The sequence below is a fragment of the Zychaea mexicana genome (genome assembly GCF_025766255.1).
Source record: "Zychaea mexicana strain RSA 1403 chromosome Unknown BDB00scaffold_124, whole genome shotgun sequence".
Classification (NCBI taxonomy): domain Eukaryota; kingdom Fungi; phylum Mucoromycota; class Mucoromycetes; order Mucorales; family Lichtheimiaceae; genus Zychaea; species Zychaea mexicana.
The window spans coordinates 99,653-122,687 of record NW_026516787.1 but is presented as its reverse complement, the minus strand read 5'-3'; the positions used below and the strand labels follow the sequence as shown (position 1 = coordinate 122,687).

At 44.0% G+C, this 23,035-nt stretch overlaps 8 protein-coding genes across 8 annotated transcripts; 1 reads left to right on the top strand and 7 right to left on the bottom strand.

Moving 5' to 3' along the window:
- The first annotated feature begins 1,905 nt into the window (after positions 1-1,905).
- On the top strand, positions 1,906-5,228 carry BDB00DRAFT_851596 (uncharacterized protein). Its single transcript, XM_053125519.1, has 4 exons — positions 1,906-2,971; positions 3,107-3,255; positions 3,347-4,736; positions 4,858-5,228. The coding sequence occupies exons 1-4, from the start codon at positions 2,110-2,112 to the stop codon at positions 5,142-5,144; spliced, it is 2,688 nt and encodes an 895-aa protein (XP_052974132.1). The 5' UTR covers positions 1,906-2,109; the 3' UTR covers positions 5,145-5,228.
- A 102-nt stretch (positions 5,229-5,330) lies between these two features.
- BDB00DRAFT_90264 (CNH domain-containing protein) lies at positions 5,331-10,191 on the bottom strand. The gene is made up of 11 exons (XM_053128560.1): positions 9,858-10,191; positions 9,023-9,769; positions 8,604-8,927; positions 8,475-8,537; positions 8,208-8,351; positions 6,926-8,126; positions 6,680-6,838; positions 6,316-6,599; positions 5,932-6,212; positions 5,754-5,850; positions 5,331-5,688 (listed from the first exon to the last, which is right to left on the bottom strand). The coding sequence occupies exons 1-11, from the start codon at positions 10,002-10,004 to the stop codon at positions 5,518-5,520; spliced, it is 3,618 nt and encodes a 1,205-aa protein (XP_052974131.1). The 5' UTR covers positions 10,005-10,191; the 3' UTR covers positions 5,331-5,517.
- A 667-nt stretch (positions 10,192-10,858) lies between these two features.
- Positions 10,859-12,162, bottom strand: BDB00DRAFT_851591 (ribosomal protein S2, flavodoxin-like domain-containing protein). The gene is made up of 3 exons (XM_053125518.1): positions 12,033-12,162; positions 11,840-11,953; positions 10,859-11,718 (listed from the first exon to the last, which is right to left on the bottom strand). The coding sequence occupies exons 1-3, from the start codon at positions 12,049-12,051 to the stop codon at positions 10,967-10,969; spliced, it is 885 nt and encodes a 294-aa protein (XP_052974130.1). The 5' UTR covers positions 12,052-12,162; the 3' UTR covers positions 10,859-10,966.
- A 712-nt stretch (positions 12,163-12,874) lies between these two features.
- Positions 12,875-13,216, bottom strand: BDB00DRAFT_878064 (uncharacterized protein; the record flags this gene model as incomplete). The annotated part of the gene is made up of 2 exons (XM_053127691.1): positions 12,875-13,069; positions 13,154-13,216. 2 exons carry the CDS (start codon positions 13,214-13,216, stop codon positions 12,875-12,877), a joined length of 258 nt encoding a protein of 85 aa, XP_052974129.1.
- A 2,004-nt stretch (positions 13,217-15,220) lies between these two features.
- On the bottom strand, positions 15,221-16,097 carry BDB00DRAFT_773691 (armadillo-type protein; the record flags this gene model as incomplete). Its single annotated transcript, XM_053120111.1, has 4 exons — positions 15,221-15,367; positions 15,460-15,620; positions 15,708-15,891; positions 15,981-16,097. 4 exons carry the CDS (start codon positions 16,095-16,097, stop codon positions 15,221-15,223), a joined length of 609 nt encoding a protein of 202 aa, XP_052974128.1.
- Positions 16,098-16,217: 120 nt separating this feature from the next.
- On the bottom strand, positions 16,218-16,725 carry BDB00DRAFT_90184 (uncharacterized protein). Its single transcript, XM_053128554.1, has 3 exons — positions 16,639-16,725; positions 16,510-16,593; positions 16,218-16,400 (listed from the first exon to the last, which is right to left on the bottom strand). Exons 1-3 carry the CDS (start codon positions 16,670-16,672, stop codon positions 16,321-16,323), a joined length of 198 nt encoding a protein of 65 aa, XP_052974127.1. The 5' UTR covers positions 16,673-16,725; the 3' UTR covers positions 16,218-16,320.
- A 1,425-nt stretch (positions 16,726-18,150) lies between these two features.
- Positions 18,151-19,256, bottom strand: BDB00DRAFT_773664 (uncharacterized protein; the record flags this gene model as incomplete). The annotated part of the gene is made up of 6 exons (XM_053120109.1): positions 18,151-18,329; positions 18,451-18,473; positions 18,557-18,732; positions 18,796-18,941; positions 19,030-19,058; positions 19,114-19,256. The coding sequence occupies 6 exons, from the start codon at positions 19,254-19,256 to the stop codon at positions 18,151-18,153; spliced, it is 696 nt and encodes a 231-aa protein (XP_052974126.1).
- A 527-nt stretch (positions 19,257-19,783) lies between these two features.
- On the bottom strand, positions 19,784-22,897 carry BDB00DRAFT_89994 (uncharacterized protein). The gene is made up of 4 exons (XM_053128545.1): positions 20,906-22,897; positions 20,189-20,802; positions 20,059-20,100; positions 19,784-19,972 (listed from the first exon to the last, which is right to left on the bottom strand). The coding sequence occupies exons 1-4, from the start codon at positions 22,648-22,650 to the stop codon at positions 19,818-19,820; spliced, it is 2,556 nt and encodes an 851-aa protein (XP_052974125.1). The 5' UTR covers positions 22,651-22,897; the 3' UTR covers positions 19,784-19,817.
- Between the last annotated feature and the right edge of the window lie 138 nt (positions 22,898-23,035).

Sequence of the window (23,035 nt, the reverse complement as noted above, 5' to 3'; positions counted from 1 at the left end):
CAGAAATCAGTCGCGATTCACGCAAGATAAAAAGTTCATTCGTTGCCACAGAAACCAAATCTCCACTGCAGCCAGCACCACTGCCAAAATCACTGGTGCCAAGTCAAAGAGACAACAAGACCGCTTAGTTCAACAGAACAGATCAGTAACACTTGGATTCTGTTATGTAACAAACGTTTGTCACAATCGATCGAGAAACAACACCCGCAAAAGAAACATAGTATTGTAGCATACATAAAATAAATGTTCATGTCTCCTCAATAACATGCATGTCAGAGAGAGGCAGACACACGATGATTACCGCGTATGTTTGTTGTTGATGATCGATGTTGGTTATCTCTGTGGTTATTTGTATCGTTAGGATATGCTAGAGTATTATCGAAAATGTCCGTCTCCACGATATGTCAGGTACTACCTATTTTCTGCAGAAATCATCTTCTTCTGCCTGTTTCTGTCTCTCTTCACATGCCACATTTTCTATCATTATGCGATCAATGACGATTTCGCAACCTTACCCACAAAGTCCGACTTGCCAAAAAGAAAGCAGCCGGTAGCAAAACAGAGATACAGCAGAATCATGTAGAACGAGAAAGAAGAGAAGAAACGGTAACTTTCTTTTGTGGTAGTGCCCTTGATCACCATTGTCGTCATGAGCGTTCTATTTGATGTTATTTCACGCTATTTCTCAATTAAGCTTTCTAATCTCTTTCGAGAAGTTCCATACAAAGTTCTTTAAACCAGCATGACCACTTTTTCTCTTGGACTGACCTACTACTGCACGTCCCTCCAAGTCCTCGCTGACGCCGAATTTCTCGTTAAGACTAAAAACATGTAGCTTGAATTTTCCAAATAAAATCGGGTTTATGGTCCTTTACAACTGGAAGTTGGAAAGAAATAGAACAACAGATATATTCTAAATCGTAGAGTATACTCGAAATTATAGCTTAGCTAAACATGGAACTAATTTCTTCTCAAATATAGAAGGAAAAAGAAGAGAACGAGCAGAAGAACGAAGACGAGAATGAAGAAGACCTTTTGCCAAATGTAGTGATGTGGTCTGCTAGATGACTCTGTGAAACGAACGCGTAGATGTTTATTGTCAGTCTTTGCATGGAAATCATAGGGCGTTTAGGGCAAAAGAGAGACGAAAAATAATTAGCGCGTGGTGAATGGTGGAGTAACGGTAGCACAACGAACCCACCAATACGAAAGTCAAGCCACTGAGCATGTCAATAAAGGAATACTGAAGACATGCAAAGAAGAGCTGTAAGTATACTTATTCAAATTCACAAGATAAATAACAGCTAATCGGGTTCTTTTCTAAGGGATATATACTGTATCATCTTAATTATTGTTGGACCAGATCCGGCTTTCAGCTCCCCTTTGCAATACGGGCTCGATCAAGAAGAATGGAAACATATGCTGCAGGAGTGCAAGGATTTTACTGCTGCATTATGCGTAGATACGGCAGTATGGAAAGAGAGCTGAGGAAAATAACAAACAAGCAGCTCACTTTGCCATGCTCATCACACAAAAGCACATTGAAAATGGATGGAAGAAACCGTTACTTGTGTAAATATAAAGAATAAAAGAAACGTTGCTTAAATCCACCTCAAGATGATGCTGGTAGTCGTATGTGTATCGATCTGTTGTGAGGTGTAAGAGCTAGCTCTCAAACAAGCTTTCTCACAAAATATCCAGGAAGAAAATCAAGCACGACGCAACATTTCGGACACACTGGCGAATATCATACTTCTTGTTGTACTACCTGCATTCGTGGATGTAAGGCCTATCCTTGCAAAAATAAGCTGATGACTTTTCCTTCCTTGATCTGGATATCCCCGCATCTCGCATTTAAAAAAGATAAGCAGCTTGCGGACCCAGGGTTTAGTTTCCCACTCTTTCCTTCCTAGGAGCACAGTTGCCGATCACACAGTGAACCCATCAGGTATTGTGTGATAAAGTCGTTTAGTATAAGGTTTGATTAGAATTCGTTGCCCGCTTTTCAATTGGTTCGAAGGTTTCACTTTTCTTTTCTCTCTTCTTCTTTTCCCCTTTCCCTGTATCCTTTTCTCTACCACTCCCCCCTTGAATTGTTGAGCGTGTGTTATGGACATTGACCCCATTGCCGAGCATTCTCGACCCGATCCCGGCCTTGACGAATCTGCAACGGTCCTCCAGCCGAGCACAGTGCTTATGCCACACGCACCCCCTACTGACAAGGTCGTTACTCCGACTGTCGAAGACGACGAAACCGACAAGGCTGTTGCACCTTCTGTCAATGACGAACAGCAACCACTGCAAGACAACCAGCAATTGCCACAGCAGCAACTGTCGTCCTTGGAACAGCAACAATTTGATATCCCGAGCGAGTATCTCGAGCACCTTATCCAACCGGATCCACAACAACACCAACACCAACAGCAGGAGGTGTCCCCCATATACGGAATATCTGCTGATCAGTTTGCCGCAATCCAACAGCTGTACGCAACCACCCCTTTACCAAACGATATCTTGTTTCCTTGGCTGCACGGTGTCAACGGCCGGTCTTATCAGCAGAATTTGTTTTTTGGTGTGCGCAAGAGTATTGTGCCCAAACATCGTGGATTGATGCTAGTCCACGCAGACGAAGCGTGCCCTTATAACGCTCGATTGGCTCAAGCGGTACTGCCGTCCGAGTTGATAACCACGTCGTCGGCAATGGACCCAACACCATCATTTATAGATACCAGCGATACGGATCACGCCGTCAATTTGCGAAATTTTAAGATCCAGGTCTCGCGATATGGATCGATCAGTGATATTGTCGTGTATGGATACGGGGCTGTGGAGGTGGCACAGAAGATCGTCGTGGCCCAGGCACGATTGCGGATAGAACGGCTGGAGCAATTAGAAAAGATTAGAAGAACATCAGGCCAGAGTGCCGTCAAGGATGCCAATGACTTGTCTTATCGCGTCTTGGTTATCACAGGTAAATCCGGGAGGAGGAGGGGGGGGGGAGACCGAGAAGAGAACGCGCGTTTATATACTTGAGTGTGTATTATGGATAATTGCGTACATATATTGTGTGCTTATGTATACTCATACGCCCATCCATCCCGTATAGATCCGTTCGCAAAAATCGAAGAAAAACATCCGGAACTTATCAGCTACAATTCAAGCGGGATGTGCATGAACACCATCAGCTTTTGGGAACGTGAGCGAGAGGAAATGCGTCTCATGAGTGGTGCGATCGAGATAACGCCTAATGTCTGGGTAAAATAGAAAAAACCGATTCTTCTTTTTTAAACTGATGCAGCATTTTTTGTGGACCTTTTTAAACTAAACAGACAGCCGAAAATAATAGGTGGGCAACACTCAGGACGCACCTGCATACGTGCGCCAACCTGACTATGACGATGAAGAAAGCGAGGTCGACGATAACCCGCATCAATTCTCCATCTGCATCGAAGCACATGATTTTGCTGACATGCCATTGCCGTCCACACTGACATTGGCACGCGAGACATTAAATGAGCTACCTACGGATGGATTACCGCCGGAAATCATCCATCTCGACGTTCACTCGACGGGGATACCCATGGAATCCGGAGCATTCGACAAGTTCTACAAACGACTGGTGCATCTATTAGCTTTTGTGGATGATCAGGCCAGCCGGGGCCGTAGGATTTTAATTCATTGCTCAGACGGCTATACGGAAACAAGCTTGATGGTCTTGTCGTGGATCATGTACAAGGAAAAGGCCCGGCTGCCAGAAGCGTATCTGATGTTACAGCGCAAGAGAAGTTTCTTTGTGTATTCTGTGGATGTTGCAACGCTTCGACGGATTGAGCACCGGTTATCACAGCCAACAACAATAACGTCATTAGCATCACCCCCACCCCAACCACCATCATCGGTAGCAGGAGTAGATCATAAACGGAAACGAGGCGACCATGTGGTGGAGAATGGTGATGAGGATGAAGGGGATGAGTACAATGTACGGTTACCCCCAGATACGCGACAACAGCTACAGCTCGAGGATCTCAGTATCGGCACCGCGAGCAATAATACCAACAATAACAGTAACAACGACGCAATGGCAGTGGATGGTGAAGAGGAGGACGATTATTTGGATGAGGATGATGATGATTTTGATGGGGACGATGAAATGCAAGGCAAAGACAATCGATTACTGCACGACGACTTTTACATCAATAGTATATCTAATCCAGCACAACACAAGGACCAATTAGGGCAACACCATCATCAAAACAACAACAACAGCAATAACAATAACCAGTTTACTCCGCCGGTCCCTGGAAGGCCCGTGCGTACTGGCGGTGATTATCAGCAGCAGCAGCAGCAGCAGCAGCAACCACAACAAGAGCAAAGCATGGATGAAAGTATTGGTGCTAGCAATGACGGCGACGACGACGCTATTGATGAAACGATCCCTGTCCACTTGCTGGAACCGGAACCCGATGCAACCGAAAAAATGCATTTCCCATGGTTTTATTCACCGCGTTTCGAGGGGTCGTTCCCATCACGGATACTTCCCTTTTTGTATCTCGGCAATCTGAATCATGCGACAAATCCAGAAATGCTCAAAGCGCTTGGTATCACTCACATCGTGAGTGTGGGTGAGGATGCGAATCTGGATCAAAGCCAGTTCAAGCTCTTGTTTCTTGACAATTTATATGACGACGGCATTGATTCTATTCGCGGACGATTGGAGGAAACCATGCGATTTGTTGGTAAGTTGTCTCATAATATCACTGCTCGCAAAGGGGTGAGATAGATAGATAGAGAGAGAGAGAGACAACCGTGATAAGAGGTAACTGACATGTGAAAACCTTTGTGTTTGTTCTGAGAAAGATGAAGCATATGAACAAAACAGTTATTGTTTGATCCACTGTCGCGTGGGCGTTAGTCGGAGTGCCGCCATTACAATCTGCTACGTGATGCATCATCTCAAACATTCCTTAGTACAAGCCTACCTCTACGTACGTGCACGAAGGCTTAACGTCATTATTCAACCCAATTTGAAGTTCATGTACGAAATGCTACAGTTGGAACAGCATTTACTAGGCAAAGCAACAATTTTCTGGCCTATTCTTAGCAAAGAGATCCATTTATTGAACATGTCTTATCGCGAATCATGATCTCTTCTCTGGCCAACTCTTTATAAAACAATAAAAAAGATGAAAAAAAAGGAACATAGGATATATCCAATATAATGACAAAGACAGTAATTATAATACTGTGGTTTATATGTATATGTGTGATGTATGTGTGCTTTAACAAAGAACAATAGAGAGAATGCAAGGAGAGAGTAAGAAGGAAGTTGATGCGTAATTTTAAGATATGTGGTATTTTTGAAAGAAAACTATCAGGTTTTTTGTATATATAGAAGTTTGGTCTTCGTGATTACTGTTGTTACTGTGGTTATCAGATTAAGAGGGAAGGGGTTGCGGGGTGTTTGATGTACAGCAAGAGTAAAACCACTGGAAAGGATGCGGGGATATAGAAAGAGTTCTACTGCCATACCACTGATGGCTCAAATACGCCAGATAGATGGAAAACGTACTGGAAATCGGGCTTGAACGGATGTGTCATACAACCGTGGATGACAGGTGGTGTAATTGCATTCTGTTTGTATTGCAGACATTGCATGTTGTCCCCAGCCAAAATTTGAACGAGCTCGCCCTATGACAGAGAGTATGTTAGCCATACATAATTCACACGCATCTCACATAGAGCTTATAACTTACAGTTTCAGCGTGCCGAACTTCAATAAAGCGAGGGTCGAATGCAATGACGTATGGGTATGAGAATGCTACTGATTGCGGTGTGCCTTCCCACTCAATGCTATTTTTATATAAGCAACCGAAAACACACGTCAGTCATTACCATCATTGATTATAGTACACTGTTCAGCTATATCCTTACCGATCATAGGCACCGCGCAAATATTTGCCTCGCATATTGACCATGATTGCAAAGGCATCATAGCAAAGCAAGTAATTGTCCCTACAGCGGAACATTCCAAGCGGTGTAATCTGATCCGCACGTTGCTGAATAAACGCAAAGTCAGGATCTTGTAGCTCGGGCAGGTTGTGATTCATATTCAATCTGTCCAGGTCGATGATTTCAAAACCACGGACACAGACGACGGCCAGTCGTGCCTTGAGGAACTGTAACGAGGAAGATTCTGCGCCAATGTAGAATTCCTATTTAGAGTGCCATGGTTGGTGTTAATATGACCGGCGACGACTTTTTTTTTGTACTAGAGCACCACTCTTGGTAGCAAGCTAGGTTGCGTCCACAACATACCCGATATAATTTGAACCATGATGGCGATTTTGCCCAAAAACCAGTTTTGGTTGCAAGGAACTTTGCGTTTCGTGGATCTCGTAAATCACCACAAACCGGTTCCATTGCCCGGAAGAGACTATCCATGCCCTTTTTCTTCATAAGAATAACCAATGTCCGGTTGTTGCATACGCCTGTGTTGAAAAATGATACACTGCTTGCTAGTTTGTACGAGGATCTTTCTGTTGGCTTGGCTGGCGCTGTGGGATCAAGCATATCAAGCGGATAAGCAGTGAGTGTTTTTTCTATTATTGATCACACAGCAGCATGGTTAGTACAAATAGAAAATCAAGCTGTCGTTTTTTCTCCATAGTAGATCGTTTACCTGCAAGCACAAGGAAGATGTGGAACTCTTCAAGAACACCAATTTGAGTTACTTCATCGACGGTCAGCACTCGACGCAAGTTGTTGGTATCGCCTTCTATTCCCATCCACACTCCCAGTTCTGTTCCTATGGCAACCATGCGGATACCACGAGCACCCACTACATATTATCCAGCAGCAATAGCAGGAAGCAGTTAGCATACATGTATCGTAAAAGGTGGCTGTGCTTTTCTTTCTGAGACCTTACCAAATGCAGTGCTGCATGTAATTTTGCCATGATTGGCAGGTCCGCTTGTCAAAGCAAATGTAGTGTCACTCAATGAGCGGATCTCGAACACTTTGCGTTCGGGATGTGCTTCTTCCAAAGCCAGCTTCGCCTCAACAATCTTTTGCTTCCACTCCATCCGCTGCTGCGCACTTCCTGCATTGAAAAGGTAGTCACCACCGGACCGGCCGAGATGCTGTATGATGATGGATGTCGAGGATGATGCGGGCGGTGTCAGTGGCTGTACTGCTGCTCCTGCCCTAGGCACTGCTGTGGACCCCAATTTGGGACTGGTTGGGCTGAGCAGTGGATCATCATACGTGCCAGCTAGGGTGGTTGCTGTAGAATTGAATGTGCTGCCATTGTTATTGCGTACGCCCAATGAGAAGCCCTCGGTACCGTCGCGAACATGCAGCAGTTCAAGCGGGATTGGCCGTCTCCAAACAACGTACTGGTTGCCCTTATGTTTCGTCATGAGCAGCATGTGGTCAAAGACGAAGATTTGGTGTTCGATCGTCTCGACGCCATAATGCGACCGTCTTGTCAGTGCGCCTTCAAATAGCAGCTTGCGTCCACGCTCACGCAGCCGCAGATCCACAAACGGTTCACCCGTCTTGAACTTGAGCGAATCGTTGATCTGATACAATCGAACAGTCATACGCTTGGCTGCAGCCAGTGCATCCACTCGTTTGCCAATCTCGCGCACCTCTTCAACACAGCGCGTCAAGTCATCCTTGTCCGGGTGGTCGTCCTCGGTCCGTTTGAGAACAGCATCAATGAGTAGCGGGTAGCGTTGCAAGCGTGTCACAGGCAGCACAAGGAAATGTCGGAAAGGCAATTTACGACATTCGGCCTGCTTTTCTTTTTCGCGGATAAAGTTGTGGAACAGCATGTTGTTGTTGGCTTCTTGCTTGGCTAAGTATTCGGCAAGCGCAACATGTGGGCCGTAGTTGGTGTAAGCGTCCAAGAACCGATGCAGATGGCGTAGAAAGATGTTGCCGACTTGGTCGACAAAGCCGCCCACTGATCTGGCTTGGCAGGCGCTTTGGTAATCACGTAGGTCCCTGTACAAGTCTTTGTGTATCGCGAGAATTTCCAGATAGTTGCTGAACACGCTATCGCAAAAGATTTCACGGCGGCCTTCGTCGATACATTGTGCTGATCGCAGCGACTTGGCAAATAGCTAGAAGCATAGTGTTTTAGTTTTCCAAGCGGATGTTTTTCATAAGTTGGAAAATGAGAGCATAAGGAAAAAAGGACATACATCGTCCAGCAGGTTGAGGTCTCGAACGTAGTCTTCTTCAGTGTAAATGAGCTCGTGGATCGCTTCTTGCCGCTTGATTTCCTGTTCAGGTGTGTTTTGGAGGATTTCCCGTGTCACCGTCGCTTGCCAAGCCCGCGATAACGTCTATAATTGCGATTAAAACCCAACCCTTATTACATTTGGTGCTCACACACACTCATCTACAGAGAGCTCAATTATCCCGAGCTTCCGGTGCGCCATTGCACAGCTAACACAAGGCAAACTTACTGTGTCATGGGAAGATGCAATGGACGACGATGTGAGCGACATATCTCTTCGCACAGTCGACGACTACAATAAAACCATGCTATTTAGTTACACCCCGGGTATGGCCCCTAACACTCTTTTGCAGTCTACCTGCTTGTCAGACAACGATGTCGGCTTGGGGGCGTATCTATTGGGACAGCACGACGAATAGCAGCCGCCTTGACCCGGCTCACAGAATGGCGAGTAGCAGAGCGACACGAGGGTATACACACCGCGTGCATAGCCTTCATCCAATGTGGTGTCAACAATGGTATAGATCTCACGTGGTGAATCGTACAGCGTGTTCTTGCGCAGCGACTTTTCCGAGTATTGTATGGGGCTGATGAGCGGTGGCGAAGAGTGCATGAGTGCCCGTGCTACTTTGCGATACAAAACAGGTCGTTGGTTTGGTGGCAACAGGTCGCGTACAATTCTCTGGACAAGTACACAAGGAGACACAGATGGATAATTAGTGTCTAGCATCCCCGTCCTTCAACACATTCGCTGTAGTCATCGTCAAAAAGACTTACCACTGCCTCTTCGCCCGTGAAACTCAAAGGATACTCTTCAGTCGAGAATATGCGACGCGTACTGTTCAAATGAACAACGCGATTGACAAACCGATCTGCTAATTCTGACAAGACGGCTGCGCTGAACACGGGGTTCTCGGGCGTGACCAGCTGAGGAACCGCTTCAACAGTGCTCTCCAAACGGATCGCCCGAGCGCTCTTTTTGCTCGTTGACCGATTTACGTTCTCAGCAAAACGTATCCGGGAAGTGGTGCGATCCAGCGAAGTGGTGCGGGTGGTAAATAATACTGCATTATCAACTGCGACCTTGGTCACTTTTTGTGCAATGGTTGGCTCGACAGTCTCGTCGGAATCGTCATCATCATCGCTATCATCATCTTCAGCGCTAGGTAGTGAGGGTGACAGCGGTCTCTGCTGCTGTTGCGGTTGCTGTTGTTGCTGTGGTAGTGCGTATTGATGCGGCCGTTGCTGTTGCTGCTGCTGCTGCTGCTGCTGCGGTGTTGGCGATGGCTGTGATACAAGGGTGTCTGGAACACGTGGAAAAAGTGAAGGCGACGCTGGAGGTGATAATGTGTTATCGTCCTCCTCGTCACTTAGCCCGGCGTGAAAACTCGGTTGTCGTCTACTGCTCGTTCGTACAGGCACAGGTGTTCGGTCGTTGACAGGATGGTCATGTTGGCGCACTAAATTTAACCCATTGCCATTACTACTGCTTATGTCGTAATGCCCGTTCTGTTCCTGCTGTTCCTGAAATAGACACAGTATTATAATTATTATAAGGCCAGCCAGCAACTTTAATGAAGGGGGTGGGGGGAAAGAAGAAGAAAAGGCTTACTAAACCAAAGGACTGCGAAGAGTCGAAATTAAGCTCATTGAGTAATGAGTCAAAAAGTGAATCCAGGCTATGGGAAGTAGTCGGAGGTGAAGTTGTCGTTGTTGCTGTTGCACTATTGCTGTTATTGTGATATGTACTGGATGCCATTATATGCCTATGCCTATGCTGCGTGTGCGTGTGTGAGCGTGTTAGTTCGGCAAGGCTTTGATAGGATAAGAATAAAAAAAAAAACAAAGGAGAGAAGAAAAGAGGAGAAGGAAGTAAAAATAGGAAATGGTCGTGTGCACTCAGAAAATATAAAAGTCGGCCCTTCAGTTCTGAAAGTCAAGGCCAGCGAACAAAGAGAGTTTATATGGCTCGTGTAACATTGTGACGCGAACGCCACAGACTTTTAGCAATCTCAGTGCACACACAACCGCCGGCACCAGCACCAGCACAAGCACAAGCCCAACGTTGCACAAGTTTCTCTGTTTCCATAAACAACTCGCAGCTGGGGTGGACGAACAGGAAGCTGCAGCGTATCAAGAAAAACTAGGCAATTAGCAACTTAATGACATTTTAGCCCGCAAATGCCATGGAAACGGCCTCCCTTCTACTGCTGCTACCTAGCAACATTAGAACTAATAATAGACTGCCTCTGTTGTTTTTCTGTCCGCATGCACCCACCACAGGGATTCTATGTAGTGTTTGGGTGGGTGGTGGGCTTAGTGTTGTTTTGAGCAAAAGAAACATCAAACGCAAGTCTTGTTTGAATAGGCTTAGCTCCAGATCGGATGATTCGCCACATTTCTCTTTTTTCTGCACTAAAAACTAGGATCTGATCGATGGTTGCTGTAAGAGTTGAAACATGGTGACTTTTTGCAGCACACACACGACTCTCTTTGCTGCTGGGTGCACCCTGCCACCAAAGGCTAAACTTGCCTTTTGCGTCGATTATCACCAAGTCTTTCCTGTTGCAGCACGATCTTTAACTTATAAGCCATCACAACACACACGTGACAGAAACAACAAAAAAGCACATATAGAAAGGGCTTTCTTTTTTATTTGTTTAACGACACTTCATATGTATCCTGTTTAGTCATTGCATAACACAGCGTCAACTGGACAGTTTAGTCCCACGACGAGCCGCCAGCGTTGGTGCTGGAGGGAGTGGCGTCAGCCCAGCTGGTCGAGCCGCCAACTGCACCATCTTCGGCCCAGTCAGAAGGAGCCTGGGCAGACCATTCTGTAGCAGCAGGAGCGATACCAGCTGCACCATCAGCAGCAGCGCCTTCCAAAGACCAGTCGGCCTCGGCAGCACCACCCCATTCGCCGGTTTCTTCCTTGCCTTCCAAACCAGCAGCGGCAGCAGCAGCCTCCTTCTCGGCTTCCTCGGGGTCGCGGAAGAAGAACATGTCGACCATGACATCCCAGGGAGTTTCGTAGTCCAAGGTGCCGCGCAAGCGGAGGATGGCACGGGCCAACAACCAGTAACCCAAACCGATGGCGTGCTTGGCCTTGTTGTTGGTAGGGATGGCAACATCGACGAACTGCAAGGGCGAGTCGGTGTCGGAGAAGGCAATCACCGGGATGTTCACATACGACGCTTCGAGAATGGCTTGGTGGTCAGTGCGGGGATCCGTACAGATGATCAAGCGAGGTTCACGGAACGAGCGGGTGATGTAGTTGGTGAAGGTACCAGGCGTGAAACGGCCGACGATGGCCTCGGCACCAATGTACTTGGCAAACTTCAAGGCAGCACGGTGACCGTAAGGTCTGGCCGAAATCACACAAATGTCCTGAGGGTTTTCAATAGAAGCAATGATACGGGCAGCAAAGACGAGCTTCTCCCAGGTCTTGCCAATGTTGATGATGTTGATACCTGACAGAAACAGCTGTATTTAGTATACCTGCTCCATCACCCATGAAACATATCTCTCTATCCAACATTGACGACTACTTTCTTCTCCGCTACCCAGACACACACGCCGCGTAACACTTACCATCAGCACGGGTCTTGTAGACATAAGGCTTCATACGCTCCATGACATTCTTGGTACCAAGGTGGGACTGAGCAGCAAGGAGCATTTGCAAATCTTGCTCGGTGGGGTTCAAAACTACAGATTGTACGCGAGTGAGTACATGAGAGCGATAATAAAGACTGACCTTGAAAAGCGCGGAGAGAATGAAGCTTACCAGCAGGAAGACGAGACATGATGGAAAATAACAAAGTTGGCTTTTTATAAGGTCGTTTCAATGGAGCGGCTATCGAGAGATTCTGGCAAAGTTAGGGTGCAGAATGCGAAAGTTGAAGGGCCAATGTCCGTTGAAAAGAAAAAGGGAAGGAACCAGCTCGTTTGCGCGCTTTACATCGGTTCATATACTCTGACTTCCAAGCCTCCGACGAAAATTTTTTCGCAGTCAGCCGTCAATGCCGGTTTTGCTTGTGTCACCATGGCGGCGAAAACGACCAACAATAGACTTATACTCTGTGGTTTCTACTTTACTCCACCTTAAGCGTGGTACAATGTAGCTGTGCATGTTTACAGCTCTTTTTTTAAGAGCAATCATCATCAGAGAACAAATATCCGCGGGTCGTTGGATTAATGCGCGCTGTTCGCGTAGCCTGGGTGTAGCTCTTAAAGAGCCGCCTGGATATTTTGAAATGGCACATGAATGGGTTGTTTGCTGCCGCTGCCAAAGGTCGCATTCTTCTAGTGCTATTAGGCCATGGTATCCAACATAAAGAGTTCCAGAGAGGAAAGGAGAAAATCCAGTTAGTTATCAGATAAGATAGAGAGAAATAGGAAACAGAAATCAACTAATGTGTCGTCAGTTCATCTTCTTGAATAGGATGAACAACAGCTCCATCCGGATAGTACTTCAAACTTACACAAAAGGAAGTTCTCCAGCATTGTGTTCTCCTACTTGATATATAAGAGACAAGCACTTCCATTCGTTCAGTGTGCATAGCATTGTAAATTCTGTGCTTCCGGCTGGTGTATGGACTCCATCCGATATGATGAACAACTTTAACATCAATCTCTGCCAGGAGCACCTGTACCAGATTCAAAAGCCTTGCCTACTCGCAAGATTGGGACATGCTCATCGACTTCGACTAGGAAAGCCGTTGCTCCTTTGCGGTAGATTATGTCCGTTTGTGATTTGATACCGCATGTACGGAACAGTTGATGATTTTCGGTGTGGTAGACAAGACCATCTGGTGCTTTTCCCTTACAAATCGCGCGGTCCTTGCTTCTACCGAATTATACCTCGATTCCTGCGATCTGGCAGAGTTGATATTACAGGCTGCGCACTTCGACCAACTGACCGACAGCCAGTGTGCAAAGGTGGCACGATTGATATTGTGCGGCGGCCATAGGTGCATTTATCTGGTAGTATAAAATATCAAGCGTACACTCAGTAACCATTAGATACATTTCATCTGAACAACTAGTGAGAGAAACATCAGAATGTATGTTTGTAATGGCCATGCTCACATTTCAGCTTTGTGTTGCATTGTGTGCAGTTGGCTAACACTATTGTTATCATTAATACTAGTAGCTGTATTAGCCATCGTATATATAATGTCTAGTGAGTAGTGTTCCAGAACGTACCCGGTAAGAGACCGTGCTCACATTTTAGCTCTCGTCTTTTTTTTTACATATGGCTATGATACTATACATGCGCATATAGCGGCGTTGCATCAACCGGGCGCTACACGACAACCTTACACCGTGAACGTGAAACAAATTTGTTATTGAATGATAAGAAAAAAGAAAAGCGGCGTGATACACACGAAACAAAGATGCCATGCACCTAAAAACGGTGATATCTCTTTCTTCCTGATGTCCTTTTGGTATTAAAAAAGAGCCAACCACATTTTATATGCAAAATCAAGAAGAGCACCCGGTCGCACACAGGAAAGTTTACAGAGATTATGTGTTGGCCTGCAAACAGTTCAAGATTAACCCTGCCATCTCCTTGTCAAGTTTCCTGACAATAAATCTCGTAAACTGATGGTGAAGGGTAAAAGACAATAACTCATTACTGCGGCGAAATCTGTTTTGGCTCCGCGCCACTTGAGCCACAGCAAGGCACTGACATGGTATTGACCTCCACTAGTACATGTGCTGCAGATTGTGCCACTATGGGCAGTGCTACAACAACTACTCAGGCTTCCACCACAGCAGTGACTCGAAAACAAACGAGAAAATTTGAGTACATGAATGTGGCACTGATACATCGAGCTTACTTTCTATGCCAGCTTCACCAACGCATCATCGCAAAGCAATCATTCACGACAAGACCCACTGTAACAATACAGCCTTAGTGTATCAGCGTTGCAATTGTCTCTTGCAACACACAAAAGTCATTGGTCTCTGACGAACTGTAGGGCTTAGGTACTATGTACAATGGTGAAGGAAAAGCAAAAGAACTATTATCAAGACGCTGTGAACGTATAATTCATTCTTTGTAAAATACCGTGGATGCCATATTGTAACCGTTTTGCCCTTGCAACAAATTAATTTAGGCCGACTGTGTAACAGTGCAATTGCGACAACGCAGGGGAAATCTGGGATAAATTCACAAGCCACAATTTTTGTTTCCATGCGTCGATTGGAGCTGTCAAATAAAGGGACAGATACGTAGTAATTGAAAGCCTTTGACAATAAAACGCAAGATGGAATTAGTGTTGCAGTCACTGTTTCATTGTACCCAAACAAGTTTGTGCTTTTTTTATTGATTTTTGAGAAAATAAAACATGCCCTACTAATATGTTGGTGCGCCGAGCAAAACACCATAGTAGTCAAGGATGAGGATGAGTCAAATCGTAATACGTTTCCAATGTAATTAGGGATGGACCAGTAGAGAAGTATATGTAATATATTGTCAGTAAGTTAAAAGAAACTCTCGTTTATCGGACGGAATGTATCCACAACCACAACTCGCACAGTCAGCAACTGCCGCTCAGATCTTCCGACATACCGCGACCCCATGAACTCCTTACCTACTTAGAAAGTATTACTCGAAATCGTCGGCTTACCATTAGGCATTACCTTTTTCCGTGTATGTCTTCGAAATGACTGATGAAAGAACAATTTAGATTGTCCTTTTGAATCGTGTGAGGGGATTTGCATTTGTTGGATCGCTCCGGATTGAAGGGATGAATATTTATATAATTTTATATACTAAGAATAAAGAAAACGATAAAAAGAAACACGGTGGCATTGTGTCTATCACGCAAAAAAAAGAGACGTTTTCATATGATATTTGTAAGGAGGTTATTTTAAGTATGTGAAGAAACAGTAATAAGAAAATGTATATACAACAAAACTAAAATGAAAATGAAAAATGCGTGTTTGATGCGTCTAGTATTTCCTTCATGCAAGTAATTGCTTCCATTCACTCTCGGCTAAACCGAGATTCTCTTGACCGAACTTATCGGCAGCCTTTTGGGCATGCTGTTTAAGATCGCCTGGCACAGTTGTCTTGGTTTCGCTGGTCAGGGTATGGCAGGTTCTCAAGGTCTAATATGGCACGTTATCCGAACGGTTAGTATAACCATCATCGATAATTATACACTTGAGCGAAAGACAAATGACTATAACGAGCTGGTTACCTTTTCAACCATGTCCTCATCTTCTTCTTGCTCGGTGTACTTGACAAGTACTGCATCCAGGTCGTGCAATCCACCTTGCTCTAATAAATTGGTAGCAAACTGCTTGTTTTCGATCAGCAGGCTGTTGAAGAGGAAAATGGTCTTGCGCAGCGTCGAAGGTTCTAGCAAAATTGAAAAAACCCATATTTTAGTCTACACATATAAGGCGAATAACGAGTGAAGAAGCAAAAATACAAGTGAAGCCTTACCATCAGCACGCTTTACAATATCGAACAAGGCTTCAAATCCACCCTTTTCTGCAAATGCTTCTTGCGCTTTAGCAGAGTGCTTGAGTAGACCAGACACGGCATAAATAATAGTGGCCTTGACTTGTTTGCTCTGCTCGTTCTTTAGTACTTCGACCAACTTTTCCAAACCATTATGCGAAAGGAACTACGTACAAAACAAGTAGTGCCTCTTTAGTATATACTGAACACCTTTTAAATCCACCTCTTCCTCCTTCTCTTCGTCTTTCAACTTACTGCCTCTTGTGCTTTGGGATTGTTTTGCAATGCCGTTCCACACACCCATGCAATGCCTTTACGTATAGCAGATTCTTCAGCTGACAACTGGGATAAGATAGATGGCCATAATTTCATATTCTCGATATCTATACACCCGAAAAAAAGCATGCAAGAGTCAATAAGTACCATTCGATACTTGTAAGCGAATAAAAAGCGAAATTCAACAACTTACTGTTTGCATTATCAATGCCCTCAATAAGCTATATGTACATAAAATCCATACGCAAACAAAGCAGTTAGTATTTCGTGAGTATGCTTTGCCTGTATCCCTTAGTTGCTCTTTTTCTGCCAATACAATTCATACCATTTCCAAGTTATCCAGCGCGATCTCTTTGTTCTCGAGTGTATCCTTTGGATCGATAATGCAATCAACAGCCTCTAAAAGAATTCCATGTGGGTGGAGTTTTACCAGTTACAATGAGTGAGCAGTGTGTATAATGCTAAAAGAGTTTCAACGTCAAGGCTTGGTTCGGTTTCATTCATTTACCTTTCATGCGGGTGGCATCGTCTTTACCGAGGATTGCTTCAATGACAGCTGGATCAAACTTGGACGGATCAGGTTTCAGTTCACCTTTACGGACAGCCTCAGCCTGTTGCTTGAGGACTTCTTGATCACTGTTGTTGACTGCCCACTGGAGTAATTTTTCCATAATTGTTTAAAGAATGTATGCGTAAAAATAGTAAGGGTAAAGGTGAAGAAGAAAGTCGCGGAATACCAAGGAAAGAACTCTCGCGTTGCTTTAAAGATTTATATTTTTTTGTTTGTGCGACATGCAAGTCCCGCTGCTCACGTTTGTTGCTTGGTCAATTATAACACGTCTCCTCGAGTCAATGCAGGTCCTCCCCACTTGATTGTCGCTATTGTACACATACTGACAGGAAGAGAATATTATCATGTAATAGAGAATACAGTATTCGTATAGCAAAGGTCGCATAGTGGACAGCCAAGGTCATAGATTGTCAAGGAAACAAAAAGAATAAATAAAGTGCCACATAGTTACAGCAGCACACGGAAGCAGAACTATGCTACGCATACTACTATTACTAATAAGCCTTTGCATCCTTCTTAAGTCATATGTAGACGTAACCATCATCGATGTTGTCACATATTTTAAGTTGATTGGTATGCAGATTACTTGCTGCGGATCATCCTTCTTTGCGTCTTGCATAAAGAAGAGAGTCAGCTAATTCAAAATGCCACTGGCATCATTCATACACTCTCACATCAGTTAGTGTACAGCACTATCTATACACTATACGCTATACAGTATATACAGTACAAGTAAAATGGAAGTTTATATGCTAGTGACTCTTTTTACGCATGAATACGAATAGAGAAAATACCTTTGAGAACAAATCGAATTAGTCGAAAAGCAACAACCTTGGCGCTACTATCATTCTATTATATTGTAACGACACGGAGGATGACGGAGCCAGAACAATGACGCATGTAAAGAACAATGAGAGGGAGACCCTCGGCATTTTTTCGAATGTCATACAGGCTTTTTCTTTTATGATAACATTCTCATCCTCAACAGCGGAAGAGAGTTTTGGTATATAAAGAGAGAGCTTCTTCTTATTAAACCTAGCTCTTTTCCCTCCATTTCAACTGATTCGCCTTTTTCTTGTCTACACAGTATACTACACGTATCTTCTTTTTTCTTTAAATTCAATAACAAAGACAATATAGCCATGAAAGCGTTATCGCTACTATCATTCTGTTGTCTCGCTATTATTACAACTAAAGCGTTTCCCGTAATCTTATTTGACGTCGAACCTGCTGCAAGCCCATTCATTCACCCACATCCTCGTCCCATGCCGGCATGGAGAAGCGAGTAACAATACAAACGACATCCGGAAAAGAGACCGAATGCAAGCACGATCCTGCGTTAAACAACATGGCATCATGGCATACTTTCCCTATCTTCGTCTTTCTTCAACAACTCCCTTTTCTCTCCTTTTTTTTTATCCCACTAAGTCAATCTGTAATTCATCCGTTTCCCTCTCTCCATTTTCCCTCTTCAAAGCTGTAATGTTCTTTTCTTATTGTCAATTTTTTACCAGTGTTTTATTCAAGCATACATCTACTTTATACATAGTTTTCAGCATTTGATATGCAACACGAAATTTAGCTTAATTCAAAGCCAGTATTTGAATGGATGGCTATAAATTTAATGAACGTAAACAATAGATATAATAAGCATATTATGCTGGGTCGTTCTAGACTCTTCCTTTTAGAGATGGTGACGAAAATAGTTTTCTTACCATATCTCAATTTTTCTCTTAACAGTGACTTCTTGGTGTAGGCTAGTAGGAGAGAAAAAAGACATCCATTTCATTTTAAATAAGAGTTTTCTTCATTTACGATTGAAACTCACTATCTTTAGCTTGGTGCATAGTTCAAATATGGAAACAAATTTTGACTTACCTGGCAGTTTTAAAAGATTGAAGCTAAATGAGCATCATGATATGGTTAATAAAAAACTGGGAGAAAGGTTGTTGGAGGACACAAAACAAAGCCATGCATATCTTACCATGTGGAACTGGATGGTAGTCGACCAGCCTTCGCAGCACCTCCAGCATTACCGACTTTAAACAAAGTTTTGACAAGTCCTAACCCATCCACAGTCCCTTGGCTGGGATCTGAATCTACAGTGACCATACGTATCGTAAATGGTGGCTGAAGATAATCAAATCCACCCAAAGGAGGCTACAACAAGTTTATGATTCAATATGTGAAATCTTTTATACTTTGATTATCCCATCCTCTTACCTTTGGACAGCTAGTCACAAACTTGAGAAAAGCCCGTTTCTCTTCGGAAGAGAACTCTTCTACTATTTGCCAAAGTGTACGGATAATGGGGTGGTGATCGAAATATCCGTTTTGATAAACTGCATGTTGACGCAGATCCGCAATATCTATAGAAAAACAACAAAGCCAGATGGTCAGTTTTAAAAAATAATATATAGGTTTGGGACCTCGTTCCGATGCTGCTTATAATCTCACCAAAGTCTGTATCTTCTCCTGAAATAACTCTATATAAAAATGCGTACATGAACTATCAGTAGTTTTTCCAAAAAAACGAAGCACTTTGAGAAAAAAAAGACAACTTGCCTTTGCAGTTCAGGTGGCGAAAAGACCCTGACCCAGTTTTCCGATATAACAGTGCGGAAACCTTGAATGAACGCTCGCGTCTGCTCCCGTGTCTGCTGGTTCAACTTGTAATCGGCCATACGGTATATATACTCAACCTTGTTTTCACTCGTGACATTAATATTTCTGCCTCGCTAAAGGTTTATCTTGTTAGTAAATAGAACAAAGAACGAGAACTATTCTTTGCCCAGTATATTCGAAGGGTCGCTCTTCATTTTAAACTTACGTATTTAAGTTCATGTGTTGTGACAGTACCAAATGCTTCTTCATCTGTAGCAAAACATAGACCCAAATCCTCGACACAACCTACAAAAGAAGGTTATCAATAGAGATCGAAGCTGAATATAGCTTTTTATAATTTATTATAATACTCACCATCGTAGCGTTTCAAAAATATCAAGTTTCGCCATACATCCTCATCCAGTTCGCGCAATTCTTCCAGAAAAACGTTTCGACCAAGTAATTTGGCAAGGAAAAAACTGGCAAACTGGACGTCTAGTAAAATACCTTCATATACGGCTTTACCAATGACCTTTGTTATTATTAATAGCAAGAGTTGTTGTTGAAGTATAGAATATACTATTAGCTTTCCCCTCCATGATCGTTTAATTATGCTTATCACCCGACTATACATTCATATATTAACTCACCTTTCCAATAAACTCGAACAATTCAATATGGCGCGGTCCTTGGATATATGACGTTGACGCTGGATAGCACATACTATTTGTCAAAGTCGCAGAAAATAGACCAACGGATGGTTTGAATACGTCGGCTACCAGCAAGGAGACAAAGTCTAGTAATAACAAGCGTCAGATAAAAGCAACAACGATGATACATAGTGGTTGTGTAACGTTAAAACTTATACTAAAAATAACCCACCTTTGAATGGACCTCCCTGATCGATACCAGCCTCTTCCATGCCTTTAAATATATGCATAGACATATCATGTTAGCTATTCATTATCGTTATCAAATTTTTAAAGAAAAGAGTTGGAGTAATTTTTTTTACCAAGCTCGTTTACAAATTTGACACGGATGTTTCCTTTCCAAGCGCTTGGCGGTAAGCCGCCTAATCCACGGTAACCGTCCTCAAGCACGTTTTGACGCCGAACTCTTATTGCACGTGAGCTTGTTGCCATGAGATTTGCACGATCCAGAGCGGCCCAGTCGCGGAACACTGTGAGTCGTGTCTTGAAAGGTACAGCATGAGGCATCAGTTGCAATATCCGCAAGGGCACTGGATCACCTTGCCTTAATCGATCCAGGAACGGCTGAGCGGTGGTGGTTCTGGATGGATTAAAAAGGGCAAGCAACGAAGATTTTGCCATACTTGGATCGGATACAAGCAGCCAATGGTCGGTAGGACAAAAAGGATGGCGCACATCAAGATCATAGATTTGGAGTAACAATCGATGGGCTGCTCGAAATGACCGAACAGAGGACGGTAAAGGCGGGGCAGACGTTGTCGTAACAGAAGAAGAGGGCGATGATGGCGTATCCTTAGAGGATTGGTGTTGTTGAAGAAGCGCAAAGTAAAACGTGTTCAAGAAACTACCGAGTTTGATCAGGTCTTGAACTGAAAAAGGTTGTTCATCCTCGAAAATGTCTGTGTCATCTAGCGTCCTAAGAGGGCGAGTTCCCAGAGACAAAGTATATGGTTAGTAAACGATTATATGCACAGCACATTTCTCTACATAACTGAGTTTTTCCGGATGAGGATAATTACAGAAATACAAGCGAGCACGCTTCGCAGAACACTTTAAGTATCTTAATAAGTGGCTCCTTTTCGATATCTTCATTTTGTCGTCGTGCAGCGTCGAGATAGATGGCCATTTGACCTCGTGGTCCGAACGTGTTCATCAACCGCCAAAGCTGTGGCATGAGTCGCGGTGTAAACGCAATTCGATTTAATATCTCCTTGCGCTGAGTTGCCAATAAGGACGAGAGTGTCATGTACATGGAAAATATAGCTTCAATATCCATCGAAAACTCGGCCAATTGGGAGTACTGTTTGCTGTCAATGATAGAAACATCGTCGCGCTGATTTTTCTTTTTGAACAACAATCGCGATTTAATGCCAATATCAGTTTTTGTAGAATGGGCTGTTGCGCTAGCGGTCTTTGCTGTAGTAGCTCGGTTACCGCCGTTGTCAAATGCCAGCACGTCTGCGAAAAGTTGAACCATAAAGGTACGCGACCACAGGTACTCAATTTGCAATTGAACCCGTTCAAACACGACAGCATCAATCGAATCGCCCCAAGTGGACGACGACCATTTAAATAGCGGATGATAATGCGTGTAGGCCCCAGTTTGTCGATCCGAAAAATACATTTGTGCGGCTTCGATCAATACATTTGCCATGGCAACCACAGTCGACACGTCTTGTTGCTGCAATTGCTGGGCAATATGCATTAGATTACCAAGGAGAAAAAGGCAACCGTTGCCACCAAGTAATTCAATCATCGTCGCGTGCGCGTTTTTTTTGCTGTGATTGTTGTTGTTTGTAGCTATATCTGCGAACACATCGGCAATACCCACCAGTTTCATGAGATGGTTAGCCATCATTGAATTGATCATGGTTGGCAAGAGAGGAACGGCGAGTATATTAGTGCAGTTGAACTGTATCGCTTGTTTTCGTCGGTTCTCATCGGTTGCGAATTCTATTGGGAACAGGCATAGTCGAGTCATCGTCGTCAACCAAAGCTGGATTGCACGCACCATTTTCCCATCGTCAGGTGATAGCACTCCGGCTGAATGCTTGGCACTCTTGTGTTCCAGTTTTACGATGCGCTGTATGCGAACGATCGCAGGGTCGCGTATATTGAATTTCAATAGGCATTGATCGAGTACTGTATGCGCTGCACTCGTCAAAATATTGGCATGTTCTGGCATTCGATACTGAGTGTCGTCCAAGAATCGAGTAGTTTGCTGATATGTTTTCGGATTCATGAACTGAAGTAAGGTGCTAAGTTCAGTACCTGTAAGGTACAGGTGTTGCTGGTTGTGAATATCGACAGAAGACTCGCATGCTGCAGCAAGGCACTGCTTGATGATGGTACACAAATATTTTAAAGATTGAGTATGGTATCTTGAATCGACGAGGAGTGCATAATAGGTGATAGCACTATTATTGTGCTGGAATTTTTTGCTCAAACATTTACACATATCACCAAGCCGTCTTCTGCTTCCTGACTGGTGGTGTCGACTGAGCAAACAGTATATACCGGCAATGCGGAAACAATCGTCAAGTGTTTGTGCATGATTGTCGAGCATCTCGTCCCAGGCATTCCAGCAGTCGTGTGTTGCATGCTTTAATCGCAGCTGCCTCTGCCACCAGCATTGTATTATACGAGCAGCATTTTCTTGTTTGTGCAAGCGTTCTTTCTTTAGTCTTTCTGTTTCTCGTCGTTGCCGTTCGGCTTTGGTGCGCTCGATGAATGCCTTTTTCTCCTTATCATTGGGAGTAAACATTCCGTTAGCAAGCGTGGGCGGAAGAGCAAGCTGGGTGAATAGGGTGCTTGAGGCGAGAAAGAAAATTTAGGGACACTCCATAGCACAACAGAACTCAATGCTACCGATTCTCCGATAGCGTACGCCATACTGGAAAGAGCAGCATCAAGTGGGTTAGCTTTTCGACTTCCTTCGTAACGTATTCATGCTTAATTTTTGATTAAAGAGGGCATACCAAGAACAGTAATGGCTGCTTGGTCTGCAACAGCGAAATAGAGGGATGTCGAGCGTGCGGCAATAAATTATCCGCATGCTTTAGCATGTTGTCGACAAAAACGATATACGGACATCATGCAAGCCATCTCGATAATCGCACATTCATCTCCCTCATCATATCTTTACCACT